The sequence below is a fragment of the Physeter macrocephalus genome, chromosome 2 (genome assembly GCF_002837175.3).
Source record: "Physeter macrocephalus isolate SW-GA chromosome 2, ASM283717v5, whole genome shotgun sequence".
In the NCBI taxonomy this organism is placed as follows: domain Eukaryota; kingdom Metazoa; phylum Chordata; class Mammalia; order Artiodactyla; family Physeteridae; genus Physeter; species Physeter macrocephalus.
In genome coordinates, this window is record NC_041215.1 from 14977113 (window position 1) to 15004353 (window position 27241).

The window sequence follows — 27241 nt, forward strand, 5'->3', positions numbered from 1 at the left end:
CAGGTGAATCATCCCCCCAAAGCTGGAGCTGCCAGAGCTCCTACCTGCTCTCGGAATCCTCCCCCAACCAGGCCTTTCCCCCTAAAGGTCCCACCCCCGTCTTAGCCCCTCCAGTCCGCGTGAGTCCCCTTCCCCTCCGACACCCTGCCCTCTCCAAGCCCCTCCCCTCCTCGGACTCCTCTCCCCAACTTGAGCCCCCTCCCACCTCTGAACTAACCCTAACTCTAACCCTATTTTTCTCCATGGAAACCGCGGCCTCCCATTGAGTCCGCCCCTTGAACAGTTTAGCTCCTCCCTGAGTCCCGCCCCACCCCTCTAGGACCCCTCTCACTTCTCCTTTCCCCTCCCGTCGCTCCCATCCCGTCCCACGGCCCCGCCCTCTGTCCCGCCCCCTCCTCTCGTCAGAGCCCCGCCCCTTAACCATTAACAGTCCTGCCCCTCCGTCTCCGCTCCAGCGGGAGCACCGCACTCACGCTGCAGACAGTCTGCGTTGAGCAGGTCCTGGCACTTCTCGTGGCACTTGACACCGCACTCGGTACAGCGCATACCCTGCCGCGCGATGCCCCACAATAGCCCTTCACACTCGTAGCAATAGGTGGGTGTGGTGGCCGTCCACACCTCGAAGTTGTGCGGCGTCGTGCACGAGATGGGGTAGATTAAGGCTTGCAAGGTCTTCTTGTAAACGTGGTTTTTCTGCGGGGAGGGAGGGCATGCGACATGGGCGTAGAGCCTTAACCTGGGGGCACTGGCTTGCCCCGCCCTCATCCCCGCCCCCGCCCCGTTCTGAGTATGATAAAGTCCCGGTCCGTCCCCCGCCCCACACTGTCGGAATCCACGGGTTCCTGTGCACAGACTGTGCTCGCTGGCGGCTGTGTTGTCGGAATTCTGGAAAGCGAGGAGTGCCTGTCTCTGCCCCATCCCCTTCCTTTCCTCCAGGAGCCCCCCAGCCCCGCCCACCCTCCAAGCTGGGGAGGGGGAGGTGCCCCACGCACCAGCTCTTCGTTGTTCAAAGTGCTGGATGCCAAGGCCGAGGTGATGCCTGCTTTTCTGGACTGCACCAGAGACTGGAATAGGGAAGTCACCAAGGGAGTCAGAGGGGTCGATTGGCACCCGGGGGGTTGTCACCGCGAGCAGAATCCCCAGCCATGGTTTGGGGCCGCCAGCCACGGATTCAAGCCACAGCCACAAATAGGAAACAGGTCACAGCAGCGGGAGCAGAACCAGAAAAGAATTGGGAGGTGACAGAGGCTCCAGGTTAGAAGAGACCCTGGAAAGGGAGCAGCCCCACACCTCTGACTCACCCACATTCCCCACCACCATGGACCAGACTGGGGAACTGCACTTGGCCATGGTCAACAGCCACAGAGCAAAACCACCAGCCAGGCCACGAACCAAGGTGGGGAGTCACCTGCTCTCTTCCCCACCCACGAACTGTTGGACATGGCAAGATCCCCTCCCCAGAACCCATGGGATGGGGACCACTTGGAAGATCCCAGTCGGGGGCGAGGGTCTCGGGAGGAGATTCAAGGGCCTGGGTTGCCATCACTCACCATGGCCTGAAGTGTCCACGCAGCACGCAGGGTAGAAATTAGATGACATTAGTCCCAGAGAATGCCTTGCCAGTCCCCAGCCCCAGTTCTGCCATGGGCAGTTGTACAGGTTGAGCACTGCTTGTGGCAGGGCTGCTCTGCTTGGGCAGGGGAGGGCACAGGCGCTCACCAGGTCGCTCACGAGTGGGATAGGCTTCCTCTTGCGGATGTCTGGCATGCTGTCGATGATGATGAGACCACCGCCAGGGCTGCAAGACACACCCAGGGACGTCAAGGGCCCAGGGAATTTCCCCTTCCTCCAGCAGACATCTCCTGAGGCCTGGGCCGGACACCTGATCTCCCCACGTATTAAGAGTTGAATAGTGTCCCCCGAAAGCATGCATTGAAGTCCTAACCCCCAGTACCTCAGAATGTGACCTTATTTGGAAGCAGAGTCATTGCAGATGTAATTAGTTAAGACAAGCTCATACTAGAGTAGGATGGGCTCCTAATCCAATATGAGTGGTGTCTTTATAAGAAGAGAGACACACAGGGAGAAGACAGTGGTGTGATAGTAGAGGCAGAGATTGGAGTGACTCGTTTACAATCCAAGGAATACCAAGGATTGCCAACAACTACCAGAAGCTAGAAAGGCAAGGAAGCATTCTCTCCTACAGAAGTCAGAGGGCATGTGGCCCTGCCAACACCTTGGTTTTGGAATTCTGGCCTCCAAGAACTGCGAGAAGATACATTTTTGCTGTTTTAAGCCCTCCTTTTGTGGTAGTTTGTTATGGCAGCCCTAAGAAATGAAGACACTGGGCCTCAACTTCCTCATCTGAGAAATGGGGAGATGATACAGTTGCCCACGTTTAATGAAAATTTGAATTAAGGCAAATCTAAATAATATGATAAAATATCAACGAAATCTTTCTTTATGCTCAAAATTGGAAATATTTGTGTATATTTAAAGTCTATCCCGGAAGAAGTGATTTCAAAGCCCATGAGAAACAGGGAACTGGAAATTGTATTTGTGCTGTTGCCTCTTGGCAGCTTTGCTGTAGCTGGCTAATCAGAATGAGGGCTGTGGCAGATGCTGCGGTGGTCTGTCCAAATCTACTTTACTGAGAGGTGCAGGTGTTCCCAGAGAAGGTTCAGGTGTGGCTCCTCTCCAGAAAGTTCTCATTGGCCAATGAGAGTGATGCCTGGCAACCAGTGACTCTGGACAAGCCCTGGGGTGCTATTCATGCCCCAGCGCTCCCTGCAGGATTAGGCAGAGGCTTGGTGACTCCTGAACTACCTCTCTGCTTGGCTGTTTCTCCTACCTGGTCCCGCCTGCCTCACAGGCTTTTCTTTTCTTTTTTATAAATTTATTTATTTATTTCTGGCTGCGTTGGGTCTTCGTTGCTGTGCGCGGGCTTTTCTCTAGTTGCGGCGAACGGGGGCTACTCTTTGTTGCGGTGCACGGGCTTCTCATCGTGGTGGCTTCTCTTGTTGCGGAGCACGGGCTCTAGGCACGTGGGTTTCAGTAGTTGTGGCACACGGGCTTAGTTGCTCCGCGGCCTGTGGGATCTTCCCGGACCAGGGCTCGAACCCGTGTCCCCTGCACTGGCAGGCGGATTCTTAACCACTGCGCCACCAGGGAAGCCTTCACAGGCTTTTCTTGAGAGTGCTTCCTGTGTAAATCATGCACACAGGAGCCCCCATCTCAGACCCCACTTCCAGGGCTCCCCACACGGGACACTTGCCCGTCTGGGAGTCACAGCTCCTGTGTCCCTGCCTCTGTTTGAAAAGGATGTACAAGGGAAGGCAGTCACTCTCCAGCTGTTATTTAAAACATTAGTGTAATTTACAAATATCTTTTGCATCCTCTAACCTCACCACACAAGTGCTGAAAAAACACCCTGGAAAAGTAATAACTTAAGAAATTAGATACGACAAATGCTTCATGTAAGACCAACAACTATCGTTATGAAACAGCCAGCAACTGTAGCAATAATCTGAGAAATGTAAAAGCAGAATCAAAGCAAAAAATTCACTCCAGGGTTGCAGATGTATCATGCAGGAAATGGGTTTCTTCTTTACCTTACATTTATTTCTAGGGGGAAATGTTCTTGAATTATATGAGTGGCTTGAGCAAGGCCTCTCTGGACTGTTTCTCCATCTGTAAAATAGGGGTAGTGGGCCCCCCATGGGTTTGTTGTGAGGATTTAATGTGTTACTATCTTTGGCTCCTTCTGGTCATGAGTGCCTTATTACAGTGGCTACATTATTTCACTCATGTGCAATCTGTTCCCTGTCTAAATGGAACCTCTCCCTGCCCTGGCTGGGCTGAGGTTATGGTGCAAACCAGACTCAGGCTCTGTGTTCAAAACTTCCTCTCCCTCACCCCCAAGATCTGATACTCACCCGCCTTTGAACCACAGGGATTTGGACATCTCTCCTTCTCCCCGGGCCTGCAGGACAGAAGACGGACATGGTCAGTGTGGCTGCCCCTTCCCAGGGCAGCTCATGTACCAAACCCACAACTGTCTCCCCTTTGGGTTGGCAGTCAGGAGGCCTGGGTCCTAGTTCTCACTGTGTGTCCTTAGGGAGCCCACTGGCTTTTTCTGGGCCTCAGTTTGTCCATCTGTAAAATGAGAAGAAAGGAGATACTCTCTGACACCAACCTCAGTGAACTTTAGTCTCCTTGTCTGTCAAAGTTGGGGATTTGTTAGCATCCTCTAGAACAAGAGCTCGTGCTCTGTAGTCCTGCGATTCTTAGGGGCCGGCTCAATACTCATAAGATCCTATCACTCACTAAACTCCCCCTGCCTCACCTGATTATCTGATCTCATGGCCCAGGACCTTTGCCCGAGCGGTGCCACCTGTATATATGCTCTCCCAACTTCTGTACCCGACCAGCCTCCATCTATCATTCAGGTCTCAGTGGACCCAGAGTCAACACCCCCTACCATGCAACTAAAGGGTGGTATGGTGGTGGGGGGGACAGGGAGAAGGGTCTGACACCTTCTTCTGAAATATTGTTTAAGTATTTTGGATATCACTTCACTTTAAGTGTCACCTCCTCCAGTGAGTCTTCCTGATTGCTTTGGATTAGTTTTATGCCCCCTCTATGAAACCCAGAGATCTTGCTCATGTTTATTTTTCTTGTCATATTGCTAGTTCCATTACAAGGGTAGTTGCTGTCTTTTTCATTTAATTTGTTGACTTAGTGAAAGTTATAAAATAGATTTTTCACAGTATATTTTCTTCTACTGTTTGAATCTAGAACCATGAGACTGTATAGTAAAAGAAAATTCTACTGTACAACTGATAAGAAAGTTGATTTGAAACTTTTGTGGCTCTGATAATTGATGGTCTAAGACTATGGGAGTCTGTTTAGGATCTCCTCCTGCCAGCCTCACCCCAGTTTGGAAGGTCACCCCGGATAATAACACTGCTTGGTGTCCAACCCAGAGCAGGTTGAGTGAATGAAGGATTGAATGAAAGGCCTCATTCCTGCTGCCCATCTGAACAGTCATCCTGACCCTGACGTTAATTCTATTTTTCACCTAATTTCTTCTGCAATACTGACCAGATCCCAGACCTTCCCCAAACCCCAACTCTGACACCCATTGTGAGCCCAAGCACTGACTTCTTTCCCTATCACCAAGTCTAACCCTGAACTCTGATCTTTGACTGCTGCCCTAACCCTGACCTATAACCCTATCACTAACCTCTATCGCTATCCATGAACCTGGCCACTGAACTTGGCCATAGCCATGACCTCAGCTTAATTTCAGCTCTAGGTTCCAGTTCGCCTCTCCTTGATGGGGCCAGCTGGTTGCAGGGGAGAGTAGGCAAGCATGGGTAGGGCCAGGGAGGAGTCAGATTGGGCAGGGGTTGGGCCAGGAATGGTGGGGCTGGGGCCAGGGCAGGAGTGGGTGGGGCTAAGGAAGGGCCAGGTTGGGCACGGATGGGAACAGTTTGGGGTGGGAAGAGCCATAGAAGAATCAGGATGTGTGGAGGCATGGTGGTGGGTGGGGTGGTGAAGTGGGCGTGGCCAGGTGGCTCATGAGTGGCATGGGCTAGTGTGGGCAGGGCCAGGGAAAGGACCAGAGTGGGTTGGGGCATGGAAGGAGTGGAGAAATGAGGGTGGGTGGGGCACTGGGCACGGCCAGGCTGGGGGTGAGCCCACTGCTGCTTTCACTCACCTCCTGCAGCTGCAGCCGCACTTTGTTGAAGGCTCGCAGCCAGTTGGCCTTGGCCCTAGACATGGAGTCCTGACCCTCTTGGCCTTCCTCATCTTCTCGTGGCCTGAAACTGAGGCAAGGGGTTTTATGAGGCTCCGGGGCCGGCAATCCCTCCACCCTCTGAGTGATGCTGGGCCCTCCATGGCCTCCCTGGCACTTCGGAGACACAGTGACCCACCTGTGACCCCTCTGACCAGCCTCAGTGATCCTACCCTCCCTTCCCACATGCCCATCACCTCTCTGACACCTTCAGGTCTCCTGGGTCCCTTTGCCACCTTCCTGGCCCCTCTGCAACTTTGTAACCCTATCCGAGGACTCTTCTGATGCTTTTGTGACCTCTCCAACCCTGGCAAACCCTCCAGCCCCTCACAACCTCTAAGACTCCTTCATGACCCTGCTTGACCCCCTCTGACCCCACTGAGCCACTTCTGACCTCCTAGACGCATCCCGATCCCTTCAATAAACCCAGGACCCTGTGACAACATCTCCCCCCATTCCCCAGGTCTACACTGACCCCATCATGGCACCACTGACCCTGTGACCTTGTGACAGGCCCTCGACCCCTTCCCGTTACCTCTCCTCAGCCTTGGGGGGCTCAGGCTGAGGCTCCTGCTCAGCTGCAGGTGCCTCCTCAGGGGCGGCTGGCTCAGGGGCCACCTTGGCTATGTCGGGGACCTCGGTGGGCACGGCTGGGGCCTTGTCCTCCTTCTTGGTGGTGGCGGGTGGAAGGCTGACACGCTTGAAGTCCTTGGGCTCGGCCACGGCCACCTCCTCGCGCTCAGCGTAGCCTCGGATGTCATCCGGCACCTCCTCCTCGTCCTCTAGCTCTTCCTCGTCCTCAGGCAGCTCCTCCTCCTCCTCCTCCTCCAAGAAGTCCTCCAGGTCCTCATCCAGCTCTTCGTCCAGCTCCTCATCCAGCTCATCCTCATCCTGGTCCCAGCGTGGCGCGTCCTTGTGGTAGCTGACTGAGCTGTGGCAGGAGTGGTAGGAGTCCCGGTCCCGCTCGTCTTCCAGCTCGGAGCCCTGCAGGCTCTGTTCATCCGGGTCGAAATCCTCGCTCAGCTGCGAACTGCCCTGACTCAGCTCCCCTGAGGAGGCGTAATGGCTGCTGCCTGTGGGGCTACAGGGACGGGCCGAGGGCTCAGGGGCTGGGGCACAGACCCACTGCCCATCCCAGCCCCGCTCACACAGGTTCCATCACCCAGTCATTCCCTGGATTCCCAGCATTGGTGCAGCTCCTCTGGTTGCCAGGGAAACACACCCATGAACAAAAGGCAAAAACACCTGTTCTTGGGGCATTTACCATCTTGGTGGGCAGGCAATGAAACCAGATCAGTGACATTAGTGATCATCGGTGACCTACCGTGCACCACTCCTATCCATGCACTGTGGAGGCTGCACAGCCTTCACCCACGGGTTTGGGACCCCGAATCAGTGTCCCTGCCACAGCCCCCTTGGAGACCTAGCGCTCCTGAAACAAACATAGTAGCCCCTGTCTCTTGATGTACCCCCTACCCTCTGCCCCAGCCTGGTCCTCCGACCGCCAAGCCCCCTCCGTTCATCAGGGACCTGGGCCTCCCTGCCTCCACTCCTTCCCCAACCTCCACTCACAGCTGATCCTGCGGCGGGTCCCTTCAGCTCCACCTTGTAAACATACGTGCAATGCATCCACTTCCTTGCACCCTGGGCCCCACCCTAGCCCAGGCTCTGCCATCTCCACTAGATGCTGCCCTACCCAACATCCACTTCTCTCCTGGACAGTACCTTTTTCCACAGAAGCCACAAAGGGGCTTACTGGAATCATAAACCCAAACACGGACCTCCCCTGTTCCAAACCCTACCACGCCTCCCTTGAAATAAAATTCTGTGCCATGCTCTGCACCCCTGTGTGGCCCAAATCCTCCAACGTCTCCATCCCCATCTCCTTCCATCCTCCCTTCTCTCCCTCTGCTCCAGCTACATCAGCATCCGTCCTCGCTGTCCTTCCAACACCCTAAATTGTGTCCACCTCTGGGCCTTTGCACTTGCTGTGCTCTCTGCCAGGAACATCCTTTCTTGCCTGCTTTATCTGGAAAAATCCTTTGGTGCCCACTGAAATAGCACTTCTTTGAGTGAGTCTCCCCCACCCTCCAGCCAGGTCAAGCCCACGCCCACCCACATTATATGCACCCTGGATCACACTTGACATGACCAGGAAGAAATATCTGCCTGAGGGCAGACAGCATGACACATGCGCCGCCTCTCATCCCTCTTCTAACCACTCATTCAGTCATTCAATAAACAGCATTCCTTGCTTAAACACTTTCTCCACTCTCAGTGACTGGGACCCTCTTCCCTGGCCAGGCCCTGGGATGCTGTAGGAATCAAACAGGGGTTTGATTCCTACAGTCCTTTAGTCCTTGTTTGCTAAGTTATGTATATGGTTGATTGTTTTTTTTTTTTTTTTTTTGCGGTATGCGGGCCTCTCACTGTTGTGGCCTCTCCCGTTGCGGAGCACAGGCTCTGGACGCGCAGGCTCAGCGGCCATGGCTCACGGGCCCAGCCGCTCCGCGGCATGTGGGATCTTCCCGGACCGGGGCACGAACCCGCGTCCCCTGCATCGGCAGGCGGACTCTCAACCACTGCGCCACCAGGGAAGCCCTGGTTGATTGCTTTTCAGTGCCTGTCCTTGTAGACAGCTGGAATGGGGGATCAGCAGGTGTTATTGGCCTGGAAAGGACTCCAAACTCCCTCCGCTGGTGAATACCCCAGAAGTCCACCCCAGCACATTCTGGGGTCCCAAGTGAGGGGGGCAGCCTAGGACTGGGATCTCCACACAGGCCTGGATGTGGCCATCTGTGACCCTGGGTGCCACGTAAACTGCCCCAGTGGTCAGGCATGGGACCCAGTGGTCCCCGAGACTCCTCCCACCCCAGCTCTGACATTGGGGTCCAACACAGCTCTGACCCCAGATGCCTCCCCTGGATGCCATGTCCTCGAGTTAGCCAACAAGGGCCTCCCTGCATGATCTGGCCCCGTTCACCTCTCCAGCCTTTAGCTGAGCTGTCTTCTCTGCCTGGAATTCCTCTCCTAAGACTCTTCATTTATCCTTCAAGTGTTGGCTTCCAGGCACATTCCTCCAGGAAACCCTCCCTGCCCTTCCCCTCTGCCAGTGTGTCCAGCTGTGTCCGTCCCTCCAGTCAAATCCTGACCTGTGAGATGGAATGCCTGTCCCTCTGGGGGCCCAGCATCATCCAGCACTGAGCAGCAAGGCCAGGGTGGCCTGCGATGGTGACTTGAGTCACTCTCAGGGGAACTCTGCCTTTGCATCCCCTCCCCACCGTTTGACTTGTTCATGGTGAGAGTAGAGAGTTCTCCTCCTTTTCCACTCCCCCATTCCATCCCAGGAATGCTTACAATAAATAGACTCCCCCCAGGACAGACAGACACACCCAAGACCAGAGAAGGACAAGACATGGCCAGGCACACAGGATGGGAGCCAATCTGGGACCAGCTCTGTGCACATCCTGCTCTGAGACTCAAGCAACTCGCTCCCACTTTTTGAGCCTCAATTTCCCTATCTGTAAGATGGGCACTCTTCTGCTTTTCTTCTCCAAGAGAGAAGACTTTTCCATCTACTAGAAGAGTTAATATTTTCTTAATATTTGATGTCTTACTCTCCTTTCAACTGTTTCCAGTGCATTGAAACTTTGTTCCAATAATTGCTTAAGTCTGAGCCACCTTGAATGTGCAAATGAATGATGCTTTACAAATCGTAGCAGTCGCAAAAATGGTAGGAGAAACTGTTAGGGAGACAGGAGTGCTTCTGAAGATAGTTTGAATAAGGAAGTCATGAATACAAATGGAAAGGAATCTAGTTCTTTGCTTTCAGGATAGCACAAGCACAGAGGAGTTGAATGAAGAATGCTAGAATAAATCCAGGGTAAGACTAATTCTACTCTCCCCTATGCCACTAAATGTTTTACCTTGAGTATGGCATTTCATTTCCTTGGACCTAAAAAATAAAGAGGCTAGACTAAATGCTCAATCTTTTTTTTTTTCTTTTTTTGAAGTATAGTTGATTTACAATGTTGTGTTCATTTCTGCTGTACAGCAAAGTGATTCAGTTATACTGTATACATATTCTTCTTTTTTATTGATTTATTTTTTCCCCCGCACCGTGCAGCATGAGAGGTCTTAGTTCCCCGACCAGGGATCAAACCCGCGCCCCCCTGCATTGGAAGCGTGGAGTCTTAACCACTCACTGGACCACCAGGAAAGCCCCTATACCTTCTTTTTAAAAATATTCTTTTCCATTACGGTTTATCATAAGATATTGAATATAGTTCTGTGTGCTACAGGGTAGGACCTTGTTGTTTATCCATTCTATACATAATAGTTTACAGCTGCTAATCCCAACCTCCCACTCCATCCCTCCCCCAACCCTCTCCCCCTTGGCAACGACAAGTCTGTTTTCTATGTCCGCGAGTCTGTTTCTGTTTTGTAGATAAGTTCATTTGTGTCATATTTTAGATTCCACATATAAGTGATATCATATGATATTTGTCTTTCTCTTTCTGACTTATTTCACTTAGTTTGATAATCTCTAGTTGCATCCAAAATGCTCAATCTTTTAAAAAAGTTCCTTCTCAAACATTCCGTCTATAAACTATCCAAACTTTCTATGGTATATACAAAACATAGGAAAATTCAAAATAAAAGTTGTTCAAATACCTGCAAAAAAATATTACATTGGATGATGGTAAAGACTGAGTAGGGAGCTTATGAAGGTTTTCTTCAAATTATGTTTTACCCAAACTCTCCACAGCAAATGGAAATGTTTTCTGTCCTCATCATCTAACATAGTAGCCACCAGCCACATGTACATGACTCTTGAGCACTTGAAAAGTGCCCAGTAAGTTGGAGGGACTGAAATTTTATTTTATTTATTTTAATTATTTTAAATTTAACTTTAAAATGCCACATGGGGCTACCAGGTTGGACAGCACACGGAGCACAGGCTCCGGACGCGCAGGCTCAGCGGCCATGGCTCACGGGCCCAGCCGCTCCGCGGCATGTGGGATCTTCCCGGACCGGGGCACGAACCCGCGTCCCCTGCATCGGCAGGCGGACTCTCAACCACTGCGCCACCAGGGAAGCCCTGGTTGATTGCTTTTCAGTGCCTGTCCTTGTAGACAGCTGGAATGGGGGATCAGCAGGTGTTATTGGCCTGGAAAGGACTCCAAACTCCCTCCGCTGGTGAATACCCCAGAAGTCCACCCCAGCACATTCTGGGGTCCCAAGTGAGGGGGGCAGCCTAGGACTGGGATCTCCACACAGGCCTGGATGTGGCCATCTGTGACCCTGGGTGCCACGTAAACTGCCCCAGTGGTCAGGCATGGGACCCAGTGGTCCCCGAGACTCCTCCCACCCCAGCTCTGACATTGGGGTCCAACACAGCTCTGACCCCAGATGCCTCCCCTGGATGCCATGTCCTCGAGTTAGCCAACAAGGGCCTCCCTGCATGATCTGGCCCCGTTCACCTCTCCAGCCTTTAGCTGAGCTGTCTTCTCTGCCTGGAATTCCTCTCCTAAGACTCTTCATTTATCCTTCAAGTGTTGGCTTCCAGGCACATTCCTCCAGGAAACCCTCCCTGCCCTTCCCCTCTGCCAGTGTGTCCAGCTGTGTCCGTCCCTCCAGTCAAATCCTGACCTGTGAGATGGAATGCCTGTCCCTCTGGGGGCCCAGCATCATCCAGCACTGAGCAGCAAGGCCAGGGTGGCCTGCGATGGTGACTTGAGTCACTCTCAGGGGAACTCTGCCTTTGCATCCCCTCCCCACCGTTTGACTTGTTCATGGTGAGAGTAGAGAGTTCTCCTCCTTTTCCACTCCCCCATTCCATCCCAGGAATGCTTACAATAAATAGACTCCCCCCAGGACAGACAGACACACCCAAGACCAGAGAAGGACAAGACATGGCCAGGCACACAGGATGGGAGCCAATCTGGGACCAGCTCTGTGCACATCCTGCTCTGAGACTCAAGCAACTCGCTCCCACTTTTTGAGCCTCAATTTCCCTATCTGTAAGATGGGCACTCTTCTGCTTTTCTTCTCCAAGAGAGAAGACTTTTCCATCTACTAGAAGAGTTAATATTTTCTTAATATTTGATGTCTTACTCTCCTTTCAACTGTTTCCAGTGCATTGAAACTTTGTTCCAATAATTGCTTAAGTCTGAGCCACCTTGAATGTGCAAATGAATGATGCTTTACAAATCGTAGCAGTCGCAAAAATGGTAGGAGAAACTGTTAGGGAGACAGGAGTGCTTCTGAAGATAGTTTGAATAAGGAAGTCATGAATACAAATGGAAAGGAATCTAGTTCTTTGCTTTCAGGATAGCACAAGCACAGAGGAGTTGAATGAAGAATGCTAGAATAAATCCAGGGTAAGACTAATTCTACTCTCCCCTATGCCACTAAATGTTTTACCTTGAGTATGGCATTTCATTTCCTTGGACCTAAAAAATAAAGAGGCTAGACTAAATGCTCAATCTTTTTTTTTTTCTTTTTTTGAAGTATAGTTGATTTACAATGTTGTGTTCATTTCTGCTGTACAGCAAAGTGATTCAGTTATACTGTATACATATTCTTCTTTTTTATTGATTTATTTTTTCCCCCGCACCGTGCAGCATGAGAGGTCTTAGTTCCCCGACCAGGGATCAAACCCGCGCCCCCCTGCATTGGAAGCGTGGAGTCTTAACCACTCACTGGACCACCAGGAAAGCCCCTATACCTTCTTTTTAAAAATATTCTTTTCCATTACGGTTTATCATAAGATATTGAATATAGTTCTGTGTGCTACAGGGTAGGACCTTGTTGTTTATCCATTCTATACATAATAGTTTACAGCTGCTAATCCCAACCTCCCACTCCATCCCTCCCCCAACCCTCTCCCCCTTGGCAACGACAAGTCTGTTTTCTATGTCCGCGAGTCTGTTTCTGTTTTGTAGATAAGTTCATTTGTGTCATATTTTAGATTCCACATATAAGTGATATCATATGATATTTGTCTTTCTCTTTCTGACTTATTTCACTTAGTTTGATAATCTCTAGTTGCATCCAAAATGCTCAATCTTTTAAAAAAGTTCCTTCTCAAACATTCCGTCTATAAACTATCCAAACTTTCTATGGTATATACAAAACATAGGAAAATTCAAAATAAAAGTTGTTCAAATACCTGCAAAAAAATATTACATTGGATGATGGTAAAGACTGAGTAGGGAGCTTATGAAGGTTTTCTTCAAATTATGTTTTACCCAAACTCTCCACAGCAAATGGAAATGTTTTCTGTCCTCATCATCTAACATAGTAGCCACCAGCCACATGTACATGACTCTTGAGCACTTGAAAAGTGCCCAGTAAGTTGGAGGGACTGAAATTTTATTTTATTTATTTTAATTATTTTAAATTTAACTTTAAAATGCCACATGGGGCTACCAGGTTGGACAGCACAGCTCCGAAAGCTCATTTACCTTGATGGCACAAAGATAAACCATTTAAAATTTCTTTTCTTACTGCACTAGAAATAAAGTGATTCTGAGGGTTTCTCCAAATCTCAACCAGATGCAAACGCTTGTTTGCGTAATTAACCTCTTCGTCAAGAGTTGGAGAAGGCCTGCAATTCGGGAACCTGGATAGCTATGTTTAATAGCGAGTTTGCCCCTGAATTTTTGAATGTGGGGGTAACACGGGGGTGACTCTGAGATGCTGCTGGGAACACAGAGAATGGACAATCTCCTTGGTTGAAGTCCTTGCTGATGATGTAGAGGGAACATCACTTTTGTCCAGCTGTAGCACCTTGGGAGGCTAACTTTGCAGGTTCCCAGGTGCCTTTTTTAGGGCTGAGAGGCAGTGTGGCGTTGTGGCTGTGGACTCAGAAGCCTGCTTGACAAGGTTTAAATTCTGGCTCAGCCACTTACTAGCTCTGTGACCTTAGGAAAGTAACTTAATCTCTCTGCCTCATTTTCCTTATCTACAAAGCCATGGGGAGATGAAGAGGTAAATTCTCACCTCATAAGATTGGTGTAAAGAATAAGCATATTATTTGGGACTCATTAGAATACCTAGCACATAGTAAGTGCTCAATTAACCATCGTGATTTTTCTTGCTTATAGACTAGATATAGCAGGACCAGGATCAGAATGAGGTAGGTGAGGCTGAGTCCTGCAATGCAGAGTCAGATAATGCTTTAACTTAAATTTGTATATTTTGCTAGTCATGGATTTTTAGAAATTTCATTGAAGTATAACTTACATACAAGAAAATATACTCTTACCAAGGAACATTTTGGTGATATTTTTTTCATGGATTTTTTTGGCATCCATTTTGATTTTTTAAAATATTGCATTAATATATTATTTATCTTGAGGACTGAGTTTCTTGGCACCCTCTTAAGTTTTGTACTTGAGTCAACTTCAAGCATACCACACTCACCCCAGCCTAGTCCTGGACCTAAGTTATAGGGTTAACCTCCAACTCTGATATATCAAGGTCTCACACAAATAGGAGGCCCTTGTGTGTGTGTGAACTGAGCCTAATATCTTAAAGAGATTTTGGGGGTCATATTAATAGAAGTATAGGTTCAACATCAAGGGAGTAAAGAGCATCAAAATTTTCATCCTGCTCATCCTTTAATGGAGGAAATGTATTCTTTGGGGAGCAAACATTTTGCAAGAAGACCCATGACCAAAAATCCACTAGGTGGGGCTTCGCTGGTGGTGCAGTGGTTAAGAATCTACCTGCCAATGCAGAGGACACGAGTTCGATCCCCGGTCGGGGAAGATCCCGCATGCCGTGGAGCAATTAAGCCCGTGCCCCACAACTACTGAGCCTGCGCTCTAGAGCCCATGAACCACAATTACTGAAGCCCTCGTACCTAGAGCCCATGCTCTGCAACAAGAGAAGCCACCGCAATGAGAAGCCCGGGCACCACCGCGAAGAGTAGCCCCCGTACCTACCCGCTGCAACTAGAGAAAGCCCGCGCGCGGCAACGAAACCCCGGCGCAGCCAAAAATCAAAACAATCAAAAAAAAAAAAAAAAAAAATTCACCAGGCCACTGCTTTCCACCCAGTGGGTTCACCATAAACACTAGTCCTTATGATGATTTACCAGCTGTGTGACCTCAGACAAGTGACTTAACCCCTCTGTGCCTTGATTCCCCATCTGTCAAATGGAACCAATAATATTCCCAACCAGAGAATGAAATGAGAAGATGAAGGGAAGACGCTGGACCAGAGCTGGGCACATAGTTAGCTCCGAATACTATTATTTGCGCTGTTTATCTAACAATCGCTACGTAGCACTTTCAGGCACCACCCTAAGTGCTTTACAAATATCCAACCTGTTTAATATCATGTTTGCTATTGTTCTGTAAAGAAACCAGGACTGGGGCGATCAGGTCAGCGACGGGGGCGGGTGGGCAGCAGCAGGCACAAGTTTCAGTCTCACAGGCTCAAGGACCAACACACTGCACCCTTGCAAGCCAGGGGACCCACCTATGGGGTAGGTCTAGGGACAGCGTACTTTGAAAAGAGTAGCGATGGCGGCTGGACTGAGCAGGGGCAGCTCCCAGGTCACTGTGCCCATGCCTGCTGGTCAGGAACACAGAGTCAGGGGTCACCAGGAGGGCTAGGTAGGACCACTCCAGGACCACAAGTCAGCTGCTTGCTGGGAGTCTTTCCAACATCACTGTGCCTCACCTCCCGCCCCTATTAACGCTCATGCCTTCCTCCTTTCACCTCCTCCCCTGAACAGTCAGAGAGTACAAAGGGACCAGGGGCTTTTCAGCGGAGTGCCAAAGAGGCCGCCTATTTCAGGGGAACCTCTCAGGGGCTTCCTGACTTCCGTCTCTTTCTTCCGCCAAAGCAGACCCCCTTTAACCAAGCTTGGGGAGTTTTCTTGCAAGATTTTGGGTAAAGAAAAGGTTTTACTGCCTGTAAGAAAGTAAGGATGCTGCTTTCCTAGAACTCACTCACCTCCACCCCCAGCTCCCTCCAGCCCCCTATTCCTCTCTCCCCTCCAGGGAGATAAGAGGTGGACACACACACACACACACACACACACACACACACACACACACACACACACGAATCCTTCACTCCACTGTGACTACCTGAGGGCCCGCGGCTCAGAGAGCTCCTCATAACTGTGCATGGAGTCACTGTAGGATTCCCGGGAACCCAGGGGTGGTGGTCGGACAGAATATTGGTGGACCGAGGCATTGGGCTGGGACGTAGTGTAATAGGGTGGCGGGATGCTGTTGCTTGTCTCGCTGCGGTAGTCGCTGTCACGATCATCCACTGCACTGTCAGGGTCATCATCTGCAAGAGAGAGGAGGAGAGGGAGAGAGAGAGCACGCAATGGAGGCCAACACAGTCTCTCAGATTTAGGGGGTCTTCACTGATAGTTAACCCAAGAAGAGGAATCTGCCAGAATGAATGAAGGATCTTGGGTCATTTTAATAGAGGTATAGGCTTTAGAATAAGGGAAGTGACTACTGGGTATATACCCTGAGAAAACCATAATTCAAAAAGAGACATGTACCACAGTCTTCATTGCAGCACTATTTACAATAGCCAGGACATGGAAGCAACCTAAATGTCCATTGACAGAGGAATGGATAAAGATGTGGCACATATATACAATGGAATACTACTCAGCCATAAAAAGAAACGAAATTATTTGTAGTGAGGTGGATGGACCTAGAGTCTGTCATACAGAGTGAAGTAAGTAACAGATGAATGGATAAAGAAGATGTGGCACATATATACAATGGAATATTACTCAGCCATAAAAAGAAACGAAATTATTTGTAGTGAGGTGGATGGACCTAGAGTCTGTCATACAGAGTGAAGTAAGTCAGAAAGAGAAAAACAAACACCGTATGCTAACGCATATATATGGAATCTGAAAAAAAAAAAAAAGGTACTGATGAACCCAGAGACATATGGGGATATATGTATGCATGTGGCTAATTCACTCTGTTGTACAACAACAAAGAAACGAACACAGTATTGTGAAGCAATTATACTCCAATAAAGATGTATTAAAAAAAAAAAGAAGAAGGGAAGTGAAAACCCTGCTTTGCTCTACGTGGGTCAAACTGGACCTAGAGTCTGGGGTCCACAGTAGGTCCTACAATGTGAGGAGGACAGGGACAAATTGGAACGTGTCTTTTGGCTCAAATGTGAAAATGGACTTTTACTAAAGTCCAGGGTCTCTGAAAACAATATTGGTTTTTTCCATCAGGCTTCCCATAACAGGAGTCACACAGATACTCATGGGAAAGTTGGAGGATCAAGAGGACAAGGTAGAATATAAATGCCCTTTAACCCTCAGAGATTCCTTAATATCCGAGGATGGGGACCCCAGCCCTGAACTCACATACGCAGGAACGAAGAAGGGGCTGTACCAAGGTGCTGTCTTCCTCAGAAACATCAGATTCTTAGGTTGGCAAGACTACCACATGCCCAGGATCTATCACTCTAACGGAACAGGGAGGGGTTGCCAAACTCCAAGTGTTTAATAAGAATTAAAGGATGTTTCAGTTTGGTTTGCTTTCCTTAGTAAATGGAAAACAGATTTTCTTTCTCAGTAAAAAGAAAACAGTCTCAAAGGATGTTGGATTGTGGTGGGAACAGGAAAGACTGCATTTATTTAGAAAACAACAGTTGAGCTGAAAAGAAGTGACCACCCCCAAAATTAACCAGCCGATTGGGAAGCCCACGGTACGCTCGGCCATGGTATCAATTTACTGGTGATTTTAAACACCAAGGGGGTGGCTTGTACTTTTTATGCCTTTAAGTATTTTTGCTCTTTTCCCAATTTTTTTTGCTTTAACTTTCTAATTCTTTTCCCACGAATAGAGTCTATTTCTATATATTTTAAAAATAGGTCAAAAATTTTAATGTGGTAAACTTGTTAAAAAATTAATTTCTTACTTCATATAGAACTATCTATTTGATTCCCTATTTTGCCTTCAGAAAAACCTTAAATTCATTTTTAGCCAGCAAAGCCGGCCTTACCAAAGTAGCTCTGGTTTCCTGGTTTCTCATTTGACTTGAGCCATTGTGACCTGCAAGCTTTTTATCCTGTTCCTGCCATATGGCCACCTTCTGATGCGCTGCGTGCTGACAGTGCTGGCATCAAAGGGCAGAAGCAGTTGTGAATTTCCGCAACTTAGATTTGTGGACGTCAGGGTGAAACTGTGAAGCCATAAAGGCCTAAAGTGGGGGATCTGGAACTGGGGACAATTTGTCAATATCACCAAATTGCCCCTCTGACCAAGTTGCTTTCTACCCAATTATTTGGGTTTATAGCCTACCATATTGCCCTTGACCGGACTGAGATGTTTCCAAGCAAATCACATGAGGCTCTGTGCATGTTCACCAAATTAATTTTCTCCGACAAATTATCTGTTTTTGAGAGGCACGTTGCTTTCTCTTGGATTCTCTCTGCTTTCACCCAGACTCTGCTTTTTACCAAATAGTTTTTGACCAAATTGCCTGCTTCTGGATAAGGCATTTTCAGCCACTTTTCTTTTGACAAAATGGCCTGCTTTTGGACTAATTGTCTTTGCTCTTCTTGACCCAATTATCAGCTTTTGCTAAACTGGTTTTAATCCAAAATGTCTCTTTTTTTTTTTTTTTTTTTTTTTTTTACCGTATTGTTTGTTTGGGGCAAACTGGTTTTGATCAAGTCTAGCTGTCTGCCAAATGCTTATTTTGGCTAACTTTGCTTCTGATTGACTTGTTTTTGACAAATTCTTTTGGATCAAAATACAGTTGACCCTTGAACAATGCAAGGGTTAGGGACGCCAACCCTCCGTGCAGTCGAAAATCCATATGTGATTTTATAATTGGCCCTCCGTATCCACAATTCTGCATCCATGGATTCAACCAATCAGGGATTGTGTAGTCCTGTAGTAGTATTTATTGAAAAAATCCACATATAAGTGGACCCGCACAGTTCAAACCCATGTTGTTCAAGGGTCAACTGTATTTGTCAACAGTTTTCCTGCTCCTGGAGGGAGGGTGGGGTGCAACTTGTCCATCAGGATATGGGGGTGGGGTGGAAGGCCTCCCAGTTGATGGAGTAGAGATTAGAAGGTAGATTCACGCTTTGACTAGAGGACTGGATTTCTCTGAAAAGGGCAATGGGGAAAAGGGAGCTATTCCGTAAGGAGAAAAATGGTCATCCAATTTTGGGGCAGGTAGCTTGTGTCTTTCCCCTGGGGGCAAATTGGAGGAAGATGTGTGTGTGTGTTTGGGGGGGCTTTGGGAGCTGAGGTCTCCAGCGTGATATCTGTCTGGGGGTCTCTGCCCAGCTGCTCTGTCTGAGACCCTCTTCCTTCCCTGCCCACCAGCCTCTGAGGGACATTGGGGCTGGAGGAGGGCTCCACGTAGAGGAGGAAGATGGGGAGACAAAAAGAGGGAGGAATCACAGGAGAGGAGATGAGGTTATACATGGGGAGCAAGGGGGTGGGGGGCTCACAGTGCCCAGCTGGCGACAGGCAGATTTCCTGTCTATATGCCCACTCCGCCCAGCTGAACCCTCCCACCCAGAGTGGTGTTACCCACTCCCCACCAGACAGAGCAGGACCCTCAAACAGATGTTAGTGATCAGGGGGCAGGAGGGCACAAGAGGGGTCCTGCCAGTCCTCTGGCCCCAATGTGCCAGCCACAGGCTCCCCATTTCCCTGAGCAATGGGGCGGGGGCCTCAGGGTCGCCGAGGTGCCCACCTCCCCATGGCCTCCCAGAACATCAAGCTGAGTACTTACTCTGCTGTTCACCCCAGCCAAAATAATTCCAGTTGCCTACAAAGAGAAGGGGCAGAGATAATAAAAGGGAGAAGGCAGAGGGGGAGGCATGGGGAGGGGGGCTCCCCCATCCTCCCCATCTCCTTCTCCCAGCCCAGGACCCCATCCCCTTCTGCCCTGTGTATCTTCCCCGAGTATCACTTTAACCACTGACTTTTGTTATACCTTCACTCACCACCCTGGGAGGAAGGCAGGACACCCCCATTTTCTGACAAGACCAGAGGCTCAGCCAGGAAGTAATAAAGAGGGCATTTGGACCCAGGGTTTTCCAACTCTGAAGTTTGGGGTCAGCACTCCTCATTCCTTCCCTCCCCCATCCCCCAGATAATGAAAGAAACACTGAACTGGAAATCCTCAACTTTGAAACACCCCTATTGGGTGGGTTTTTATTTTTAATCATTCTTATCCTTTTATAGGTGAAGAGGGCTCAGAGAGGTAGAGTGAAAAGCCTAAAGTCACACAGCCTGAGCATCAGGATCAGGGAGAGAACTACATCTTCATCACCTCATCCCCAGCATCTGGCATCTCAGAAAAACCACTTGGACCAGAATTCTGACTCCTCTGACACTGGCTGCCTCCTTCGTGAAATGGGGGTGGTAAAACAGTCCCAAGAGAACTCGGAGGTAAACGCTGGGTGGTAGGTCTCCATTCTCAAATTGAACCCACCTCTTGCTTCAGGTCACCTGCCCAGGTGCTGTTTGTCGTCTGCTCCTGCCCCTGCCGTGCCTGTCTCTGCCCCCACCACAATCCTTCAGTGACCCCATTCACCAGAGAGGGGGTTTGTAACTTCTTCAGGGCAGTGATGACCCCTCCCCAGGCAGGGAAGTTAAGGGACTTTCTCCATATCACACACCAAGTTAGGAATGAGGTCTCCCAACTGCAGTCCCCCAGCCCCTCCCTCCACCAGGCTCCATCATCACATATCCTGGGCATATGGGGCGGGGGGCAGGTGGACGACGGATACAGGGGAGACTGTGAGAGGGGAGGAAAGGAGGATGCGGAAGCAGATGGAAAAGGAGAAAGACGTTGAAGTGTGGGGTAGGTACCAAGTGTCATGGGTGGGGGTTTTGTCCTGAGACTATATGATTTTCACTTCCTCCTCACTTCAGAGGACTTGGAGGGCACTTTTAGGAGAAAGTCATCTAGACCCGTGGAGACCTGGTCTGGGGGCATCTGAGTGTCCACAGGAGGACAGACACTCTTGAAAATTTCTGCCTTGATGGAGGGACAATATACAGAGAAACATGGTGATCATCATCATAATTAATAGATGTAGCACACTGGAAAGAGAAGCAAACTTGTAGTCCCTTCGACCTGGGTTCAAACCCTGGCTCTGCCTCCTGCCAGGTGTGTGACCTTGGCAAGTCACTTCTCCCCTTGGGCCTCAGTTTCTTTATCTAAATAAATGGGCGCCTATTATACATGTGTTGGCAGGATTGTCTGTCTGCACCATCTGAGTGTGGGCTGCTTGGGGGTCTGTGTTGGCCTCATGGAAGTTTGATGAATGAGTTATAAGGCCTCATCCAGGATCTAATGAATGGAATTGAAGAGTCTGCAAAGTGTTTTTCAAGCCTCCAGATGTTCTGGGTCTTTCCAAAAACCATTAGAATGCGGGGGCTGTCAGGTGTCCCTGTTTCAAAGAGAGGGGCTCTAAGGATCAGAGAGGGACCCTGACATGCCTGTGGCCACACAGTAAGGCAGGACTCAAACCCAAGTGCCAGATCTCTTTTTCTTTCCACTACACTGTGAGGGGATACTGTGTGCTCTTAGGACTCATATCTCTGGAGACGAGTGACCCATTCATTACACAGGACAGTCATGGGGTAGAGGAGGGATGAGGGCTTCACTTGAAGCCCGGGAAGGAATTGAGAAGTACTTACAACACTGGTTGCTGGGGACAGGAAGAGGCTTGTCTTGTTCATCCTGGAATGAATACTGAGGGGGAGGGAAGGAGAGAGGGTTTGTCTCAGGGGGCTGCCAGAAGCCAGGGGATCAAGATGGTCCTCTGTTCTGTTCTATCCTGACTTCCCCTGCCTTTAAATCCTCTCCCTCTGGAGGAAAAGTATACAGATGTCCACAGAGAAAGAAAGAGGGAGAGAGAGACACAAACAGAGACCATGAGAAAGAGATATAGAAAAAAGAAAAAGAGACACAGATGAGGGAAAGAAACAGAGGAAAGAGAGAGAAAACACTGACGCAGGGAGCTGAAGAAAGGTGATGAGAACTCAGGTTGGACAAAAATGCTAACATGCGAGTGTTGCCCCTTTGCCCTCCACCTCCCACTAAAGGGTGTTCTAGCCTTGCCTGCTATTTCTTCCCTGCCCTCACCGTCTGAAGATTGTCTTCTGGGCCACACTGGGTCTTTGAACTGTGAAAATATAGAGTGTAGAAGAAGGGGGATGGCATGGAAGAACAGAGGTACAGAGGCTGGGGCTGGGGGTAGGGGAGGAGAACTTTAAAGAAAGCCTGAAAGTGTGACTCAAGGAGTTGAAGGGTGAGGGGCAGAAAGGGGGTGTAAGAGCTGTTACAGGGCCTCTATATCTCCTTGATGGTATTTGGTAAATACACAACTTGTTTCGATTGAAATTGTCGTGTCATTGGTGGACCGTATGTTCCTTAATGCCATCATTGGTTCGAGACTGGACCGCATGGGTCACTGATTTAGTCAGGTTACAAAGAGTTAGAGACACAGACACAGGGAAAGACGAGTGGAAAGAGAAACAGAGACAGAGAGTGGAGGACAGGGGGAGACACGGAGAGAGAAGGGGAGAGAGAGAGAGAGAGAGAGAGAGGAAGAAAAGAGCCCCCATGCCAATGCTCACCTCATCCTGGTCCCGCATGGCATTCAGCTGCTCCAGCTTCTTGGCCCAGTAGCGTGCCTCCTCCTCGGGGATGTCTGGAAGCAGAGACCTGGCTGTGAGCCTGGAAGCCCCTCCCTGCCCCTCAGCCTCCAGCCAGTGCATCCTGCAGTCCTATGGGGCTGGTCTCCAGTGGGTGGGGGAGAGGAAGGGAGGACAGGGTGGCACCCCTGACAACCCCCCTCCACTACACACCCAGAACTGCCTTGGGAAGGGGTGGAGGATGGGAGAGGAGCTGCATCCTAGCATTACCAGGATGGGGACATCATGGGTTCTTGGAAGGATGATGTGGGAGAACTGAGCTGCTTCCAGGAAAGGTAAAGAGGTTTCTCTGTGTCTCTGCCTTTGTTGATCTCTACATGTCTCTCTCTCTCCATTTCTCTGTCTCTGTCTTTCTGCCTTTGTCTGTCTCTTCTCCATATCCAGCTCACTTCTGCAGCTTAAGACCTCACCAAGGACCAGCTAAGACAGCTCAGACCTGAGCCCCATAGGTTGAAAAACACTTGCAGCCCATTGGTGACCTGCAGGAGCTGGAGTGTACTCTGCGTGCGGCAGGCATACATCTCTGCTGACTTGCTGTAGCCCAAGAGACTCTCCTCTTGGGAGGGGGAACCTCATCCTCAGAATAAAGTGTTGTCTGGACCCACCTAGACCTGACCATTCTCCTGGGGCTGGGTGAGGGTCCCCCCCCACCCAACACCCCGCCACACTCACCTAAGGGCAGTTCAAAGCGGGTGTCAAGGAGGATGCGGTGGAAGGTGGGGTCCTTAGTGCCGCAGATCTCACTGTCCGCCATGATGACCTGAGAGTCCAGGGTCAGCCACTCTCCGGGGCCCTCCTGGGGTGTGGGTGGGGTAACAGGGGTTAGGGTTCTGGGTGAGGTGTGGTGGGTAACGTGTCTGCTGCACACCGACCAACAGGCTCCCTATTCTCAAATGAAATGTCTCCCTCACCCCATCTTACCCTTACCCCAAGAGCAAGGGCCATGTCCCCACTTTAGATGAGGAAACCAAGACTCAGAGAAGGAAGGTCTCAATCCAGGGCAACACGGTGGGTCCAGGGAACCCAGAAGCAAGGACCCAGAGAGAGAGACCTGTAGAGTCAGGTAGGGGCGGTCCCGGCCTTGCACAGCACTCCTCATCCCTAATGAGGGGTTGTGGGGCCCCGACTTCAGATAAAAGACCTGATGCTCCCACCATTCAGGGAGGATACCCTGTGAGTGAATGAACCAGTCCCCCTTGGTTCAGGGAAATGAGCCCTTGAGCAGGTGGGGTCCACTCTGAACCTCAGTTTCTTCATCTCTGAAATGAGAATGATGCTCTGCAGAATCTGCTTTCTGCAGCCCCAGGGAAAGGCTGGCAGGGATGGGGGAGTAGTCCAGGGTCCCTTGCATAGGCCATGGTTGTCCCAGGTGACTAGGCCTTCCTCATACTTGGAGGGTCACTGAGGAAATTTTGGGTCATCCACAAGCCTTCCTTTTGGACTCGCCTGGACTATTGCGCCTCTTTCCTCCATCTCCATTTATTCATTAAAAAATAAGCCCTACGTGGTGCCTGCTCTAAGCTTGGTCCACACTGGGCAATGCCTGAGAAGCCCACAGTCACAGGAGATAGAGCCTGACACAGACACCCGCAACACCATGAAGTCAGGGCCAGGCCAGAAGGAGGGAGGGGAGGTGAGGGACCCAGGTGGAAATTAGGGAGAGCTTCCTGGAGGAGAGGGCATGGGAGCTGGGCTTAAGGGTGATGGAAAGGAGGACACTTGAAACCCAGGGAACAGAATATGTGAAAGTTCAGAAGCTCTCCCTGGGGCCTGTGAGGAGTGTAGGTTGAGGTGTGGGGGAAATAAGGCTGGCAAAGTGGGTTGGTGCCATCTGGAAGGCCTCCCAAGGGTGATGGGCAGGGAGGGCAGGATTGGATCTTAGGTGCCAAGTGGAGAGGGTGAAATTTAAGGCCAGGAGGGTAGACAGGAGGCCAAGGTTATTTTCTTTGGGACTGGCATAAACTCCCTGATGCCCATCTGGGCACAAAGTGCTAGCTGCTTGCAATATCCCTTCTCCTTTCTTCCATAGTGATGCATTTCTAGCTGGGCCCAGGGCTATGCAGCTTAAGACTACATTTTCCAGACTCCCTTGCAGGTAGGTGGTGCCACATGACAGTTCTGGCCAATGACAGTCAGCTTCCAGTTTGGGCCCTTAATTAGGAGTGCAAACCCCTTCCCTTGTTACCTTTCCCTCCCCTGACTGGAATGCAGAGGTAATGGTAATCCTTGAGCAGCCACCTTGGGCCATGAGGTGGAAGCCACATGAGGAAAAAGGCAGAGCGACAAGACGGAAGGAGTTTAAACCCTGGTGACTGGAGCTGCCACTGCAGCCCTGGATGTCTACATGAACATTGTCAGGGGATGGAGATAGATGTCCATCTTGTTTAGACCACTGGCCTCTGGGCCCCTCCCAGGCACTCCTCTCCAACCCTCATCCCGCCACTCACTTCGTTGGACTGGCGGATGGTCCGCAGAGGGATCCACACAGTGCCCACCATCGTGTCCCAGATGAGACCCTTGTTCCATACCTCCACCGTCAGCCCCAAATCCAGGCGGTTAATTTCGCTGTGGAGAGAGGTAATGAAGACTCAGAAAAGTCAGTTCACTCGCCTTTGGACACATGACCAACTAGACTTCAAACCCAGGCCTGGGTGAGTCCTAGTCAGGAAGGTAACACAGAAGTTCTTGTTTTACAGAGGGGAAGCTGAGGCCAAAGGACTAAGTTACATGCTCAGGGCATCACAGCAGAACCAGGATTCCAAGCTGAGAAGGAAGGAATGGGGACAGGTGTCACGTGTCTCCTGTAGCCCCAAATCACCTGGCCCTTCCTCTAGCCCTCAGATCCTGAGAATGCTGGTTAAGTGAGGAAGAGGCTCATATGCCCTCCATGGCTCCCTATTACCCCAAGATAAGGGCATTCGTGGTGTCTCCATCCTTCCCAGTGTCATCTCTATCCAATGATATGAAGACACCCTTGAGCATATGAACGATGACACCTCTAAGCACTTTCCCTGCAGGCCCCATCCTGGAAATATGCAGATTTGGTAGTAAACCTTGGAGAATGTCCAATTCACTGAATCCGCCCATTTACCAAAGATTTATCTTAAGGAGTGTTCTCCTTGAATATATCTGTTGACCGTGACCTGGTCATTCAGTAACTGGCTTTAGGGGGAGTTGGGGACCACTCTGTCCTGCCCCCTTCACATTTTCCTAGAATTGTAGAGCCAGATCCTTTCTTCCTTCCCCAAGTGCTCCTCTGCTCCAGAATCCCAACTCTGGATTCCCTCATGGCCTCCACTAGCGACAGTCCCCAGCCAGGCTCTGCTCAGGGATTGAGGGCTGCCTGGGTCCAAATCCCAGCTCTGCCAGGTACAGGCTGCATGACACTGAGCAGGTGGCTTTGCCCCTCTGGTCCTCTGTTTCCTCATCTGTAAAATGAGGATTATGTTAGCACCCTCCCTCCCAGGGTTATAAGCAAAATTGATTTAATCAAAGCCTTAGAAGAAGGCATGGCACATGTTGGCCATCATCAGAGTAGGTGGGATGTAATAGGAGGCCCTGAGTAGCTCCAGGTTGAGGGGAGGGTCCAGGTCATGAACTCATTCAGTTATTAGGCAAATATTTATCGAGCACCTATTGTGTGCCAGGCTCTGTGCTTGGCATGGAGATCACAGTGGGAACAGAGACCAATAGGGCCTTGCCCACGTGGAGCTCATAGTCTAGGGGAAGGGGCCAGAAACATGTCAAAAATCACACAGATGAATAGAATCACAATTGGTGGCAAGGCCTGAAATTATTGTTCAATTGCAGCTTGAGGGTGGTGGTCAGGGAAGACTTCCCTGAGGAGGTGACACGGCTGAGACCCAAAGGACAGAACGAGTCAGCTGGGATGGGGAGAGAGGGGGAACGAAGAACAAGAGCAAAGGTCCTGGAGCAGGAACAAGCTGGACATGTTGGAGAAACAGTGCAGAGGTGGGTGTATCTGGGGCAGGTGAGGCAGGAGAGATGAAGCAAGATACTGGTGTGAGGTCACAGGGGCCGGGCCTTGGGGGGCTGCAGGGACGAATATGGCTTTTGCTCTTAGGTTGATGAGCCACAAGCCCCAGGCAAGTTTGGAGAGTGACCGGATGTGATTTGCAATTTTAAAAATATCCCCCTTGCTGCCTAGAGGAGAACAGATTGCAGGAGGTGGTTGGCTGCAGGAGGCCAGGGTGGAGGCTGGCAGGCAGAGGGGACTTGGCTGGTGGCCTCGGAGATAACGGGAAGCGATTGGATTCGGGAAGTGCTTTGGAGGCAAAGCTGATGGCTGGACACAGGGCTGAAGGAAGAGGGAAGGGAGTCCCAGACGACACCCGGGTGTCCGGCTGTGCCCTGCAGAACCAGCAAAGTGGCCGGCTGTGCCAGAGGGTGTGGCCATTCAAGTCCAGTCGCTGCGTACTCACAACATGAAATCCTGCTCCCAGCTGGGCTGGCTGCCCCGTACGGCAATGGTCGTGCTCTTGACATTCTGCACCTTCAGCGTCACATATGTGTTGAATTTCTCTGTGGCGGTGAGAGCAGAGGTCAGTGCAAGGGCTCAGGGACTCCCCCACGCCCCTTCCCAAGCTCTCGATAACACCCCTATGATCCCTCAGGGGCTGTGAGTTCTTGGGCCCACCCAGGTCCAACACCCTGAGGTGTTTCTGTGCCTCCACTCCCAGGCCAGCCCCCAGAGCCCCACCCCCAG

At 50.3% G+C, this 27241-nt stretch overlaps 1 protein-coding gene across 4 annotated transcripts in view; it reads right to left on the reverse strand.

Moving 5' to 3' along the window:
- UNC13A (unc-13 homolog A) overlaps nt 1–27241 on the reverse strand; it is a 65905-nt gene that overhangs the window by 29001 nt on the left and 9663 nt on the right. For 3 of the 4 annotated variants that reach the window (XM_055080612.1, XM_055080617.1, XM_055080611.1), the window contains exons 3-15: nt 26958–27057; nt 24963–25080; nt 23188–23311; nt 22438–22511; nt 21496–21550; nt 19577–19612; nt 15910–16117; nt 6336–6881; nt 5723–5831; nt 3936–3982; nt 1720–1798; nt 993–1064; nt 474–693 (exon numbers count right to left, since the gene is read on the reverse strand). In XM_055080612.1, coding sequence (XP_054936587.1) covers nt 474–693; nt 993–1064; nt 1720–1798; nt 3936–3982; nt 5723–5831; nt 6336–6881; nt 15910–16117; nt 19577–19612; nt 21496–21550; nt 22438–22511; nt 23188–23311; nt 24963–25080; nt 26958–27057 — 1788 coding nt within the window. Of the gene's footprint in view, nt 1–473; nt 694–992; nt 1065–1550; nt 1557–1719; nt 1799–3935; nt 3983–5722; nt 5832–6335; nt 6882–15909; nt 16118–19576; nt 19613–21495; nt 21551–22437; nt 22512–23187; nt 23312–24962; nt 25081–26957; nt 27058–27241 lie in introns of all 4 variants that reach the window. The other variant, XM_007116895.1, reaches the window with a different exon arrangement.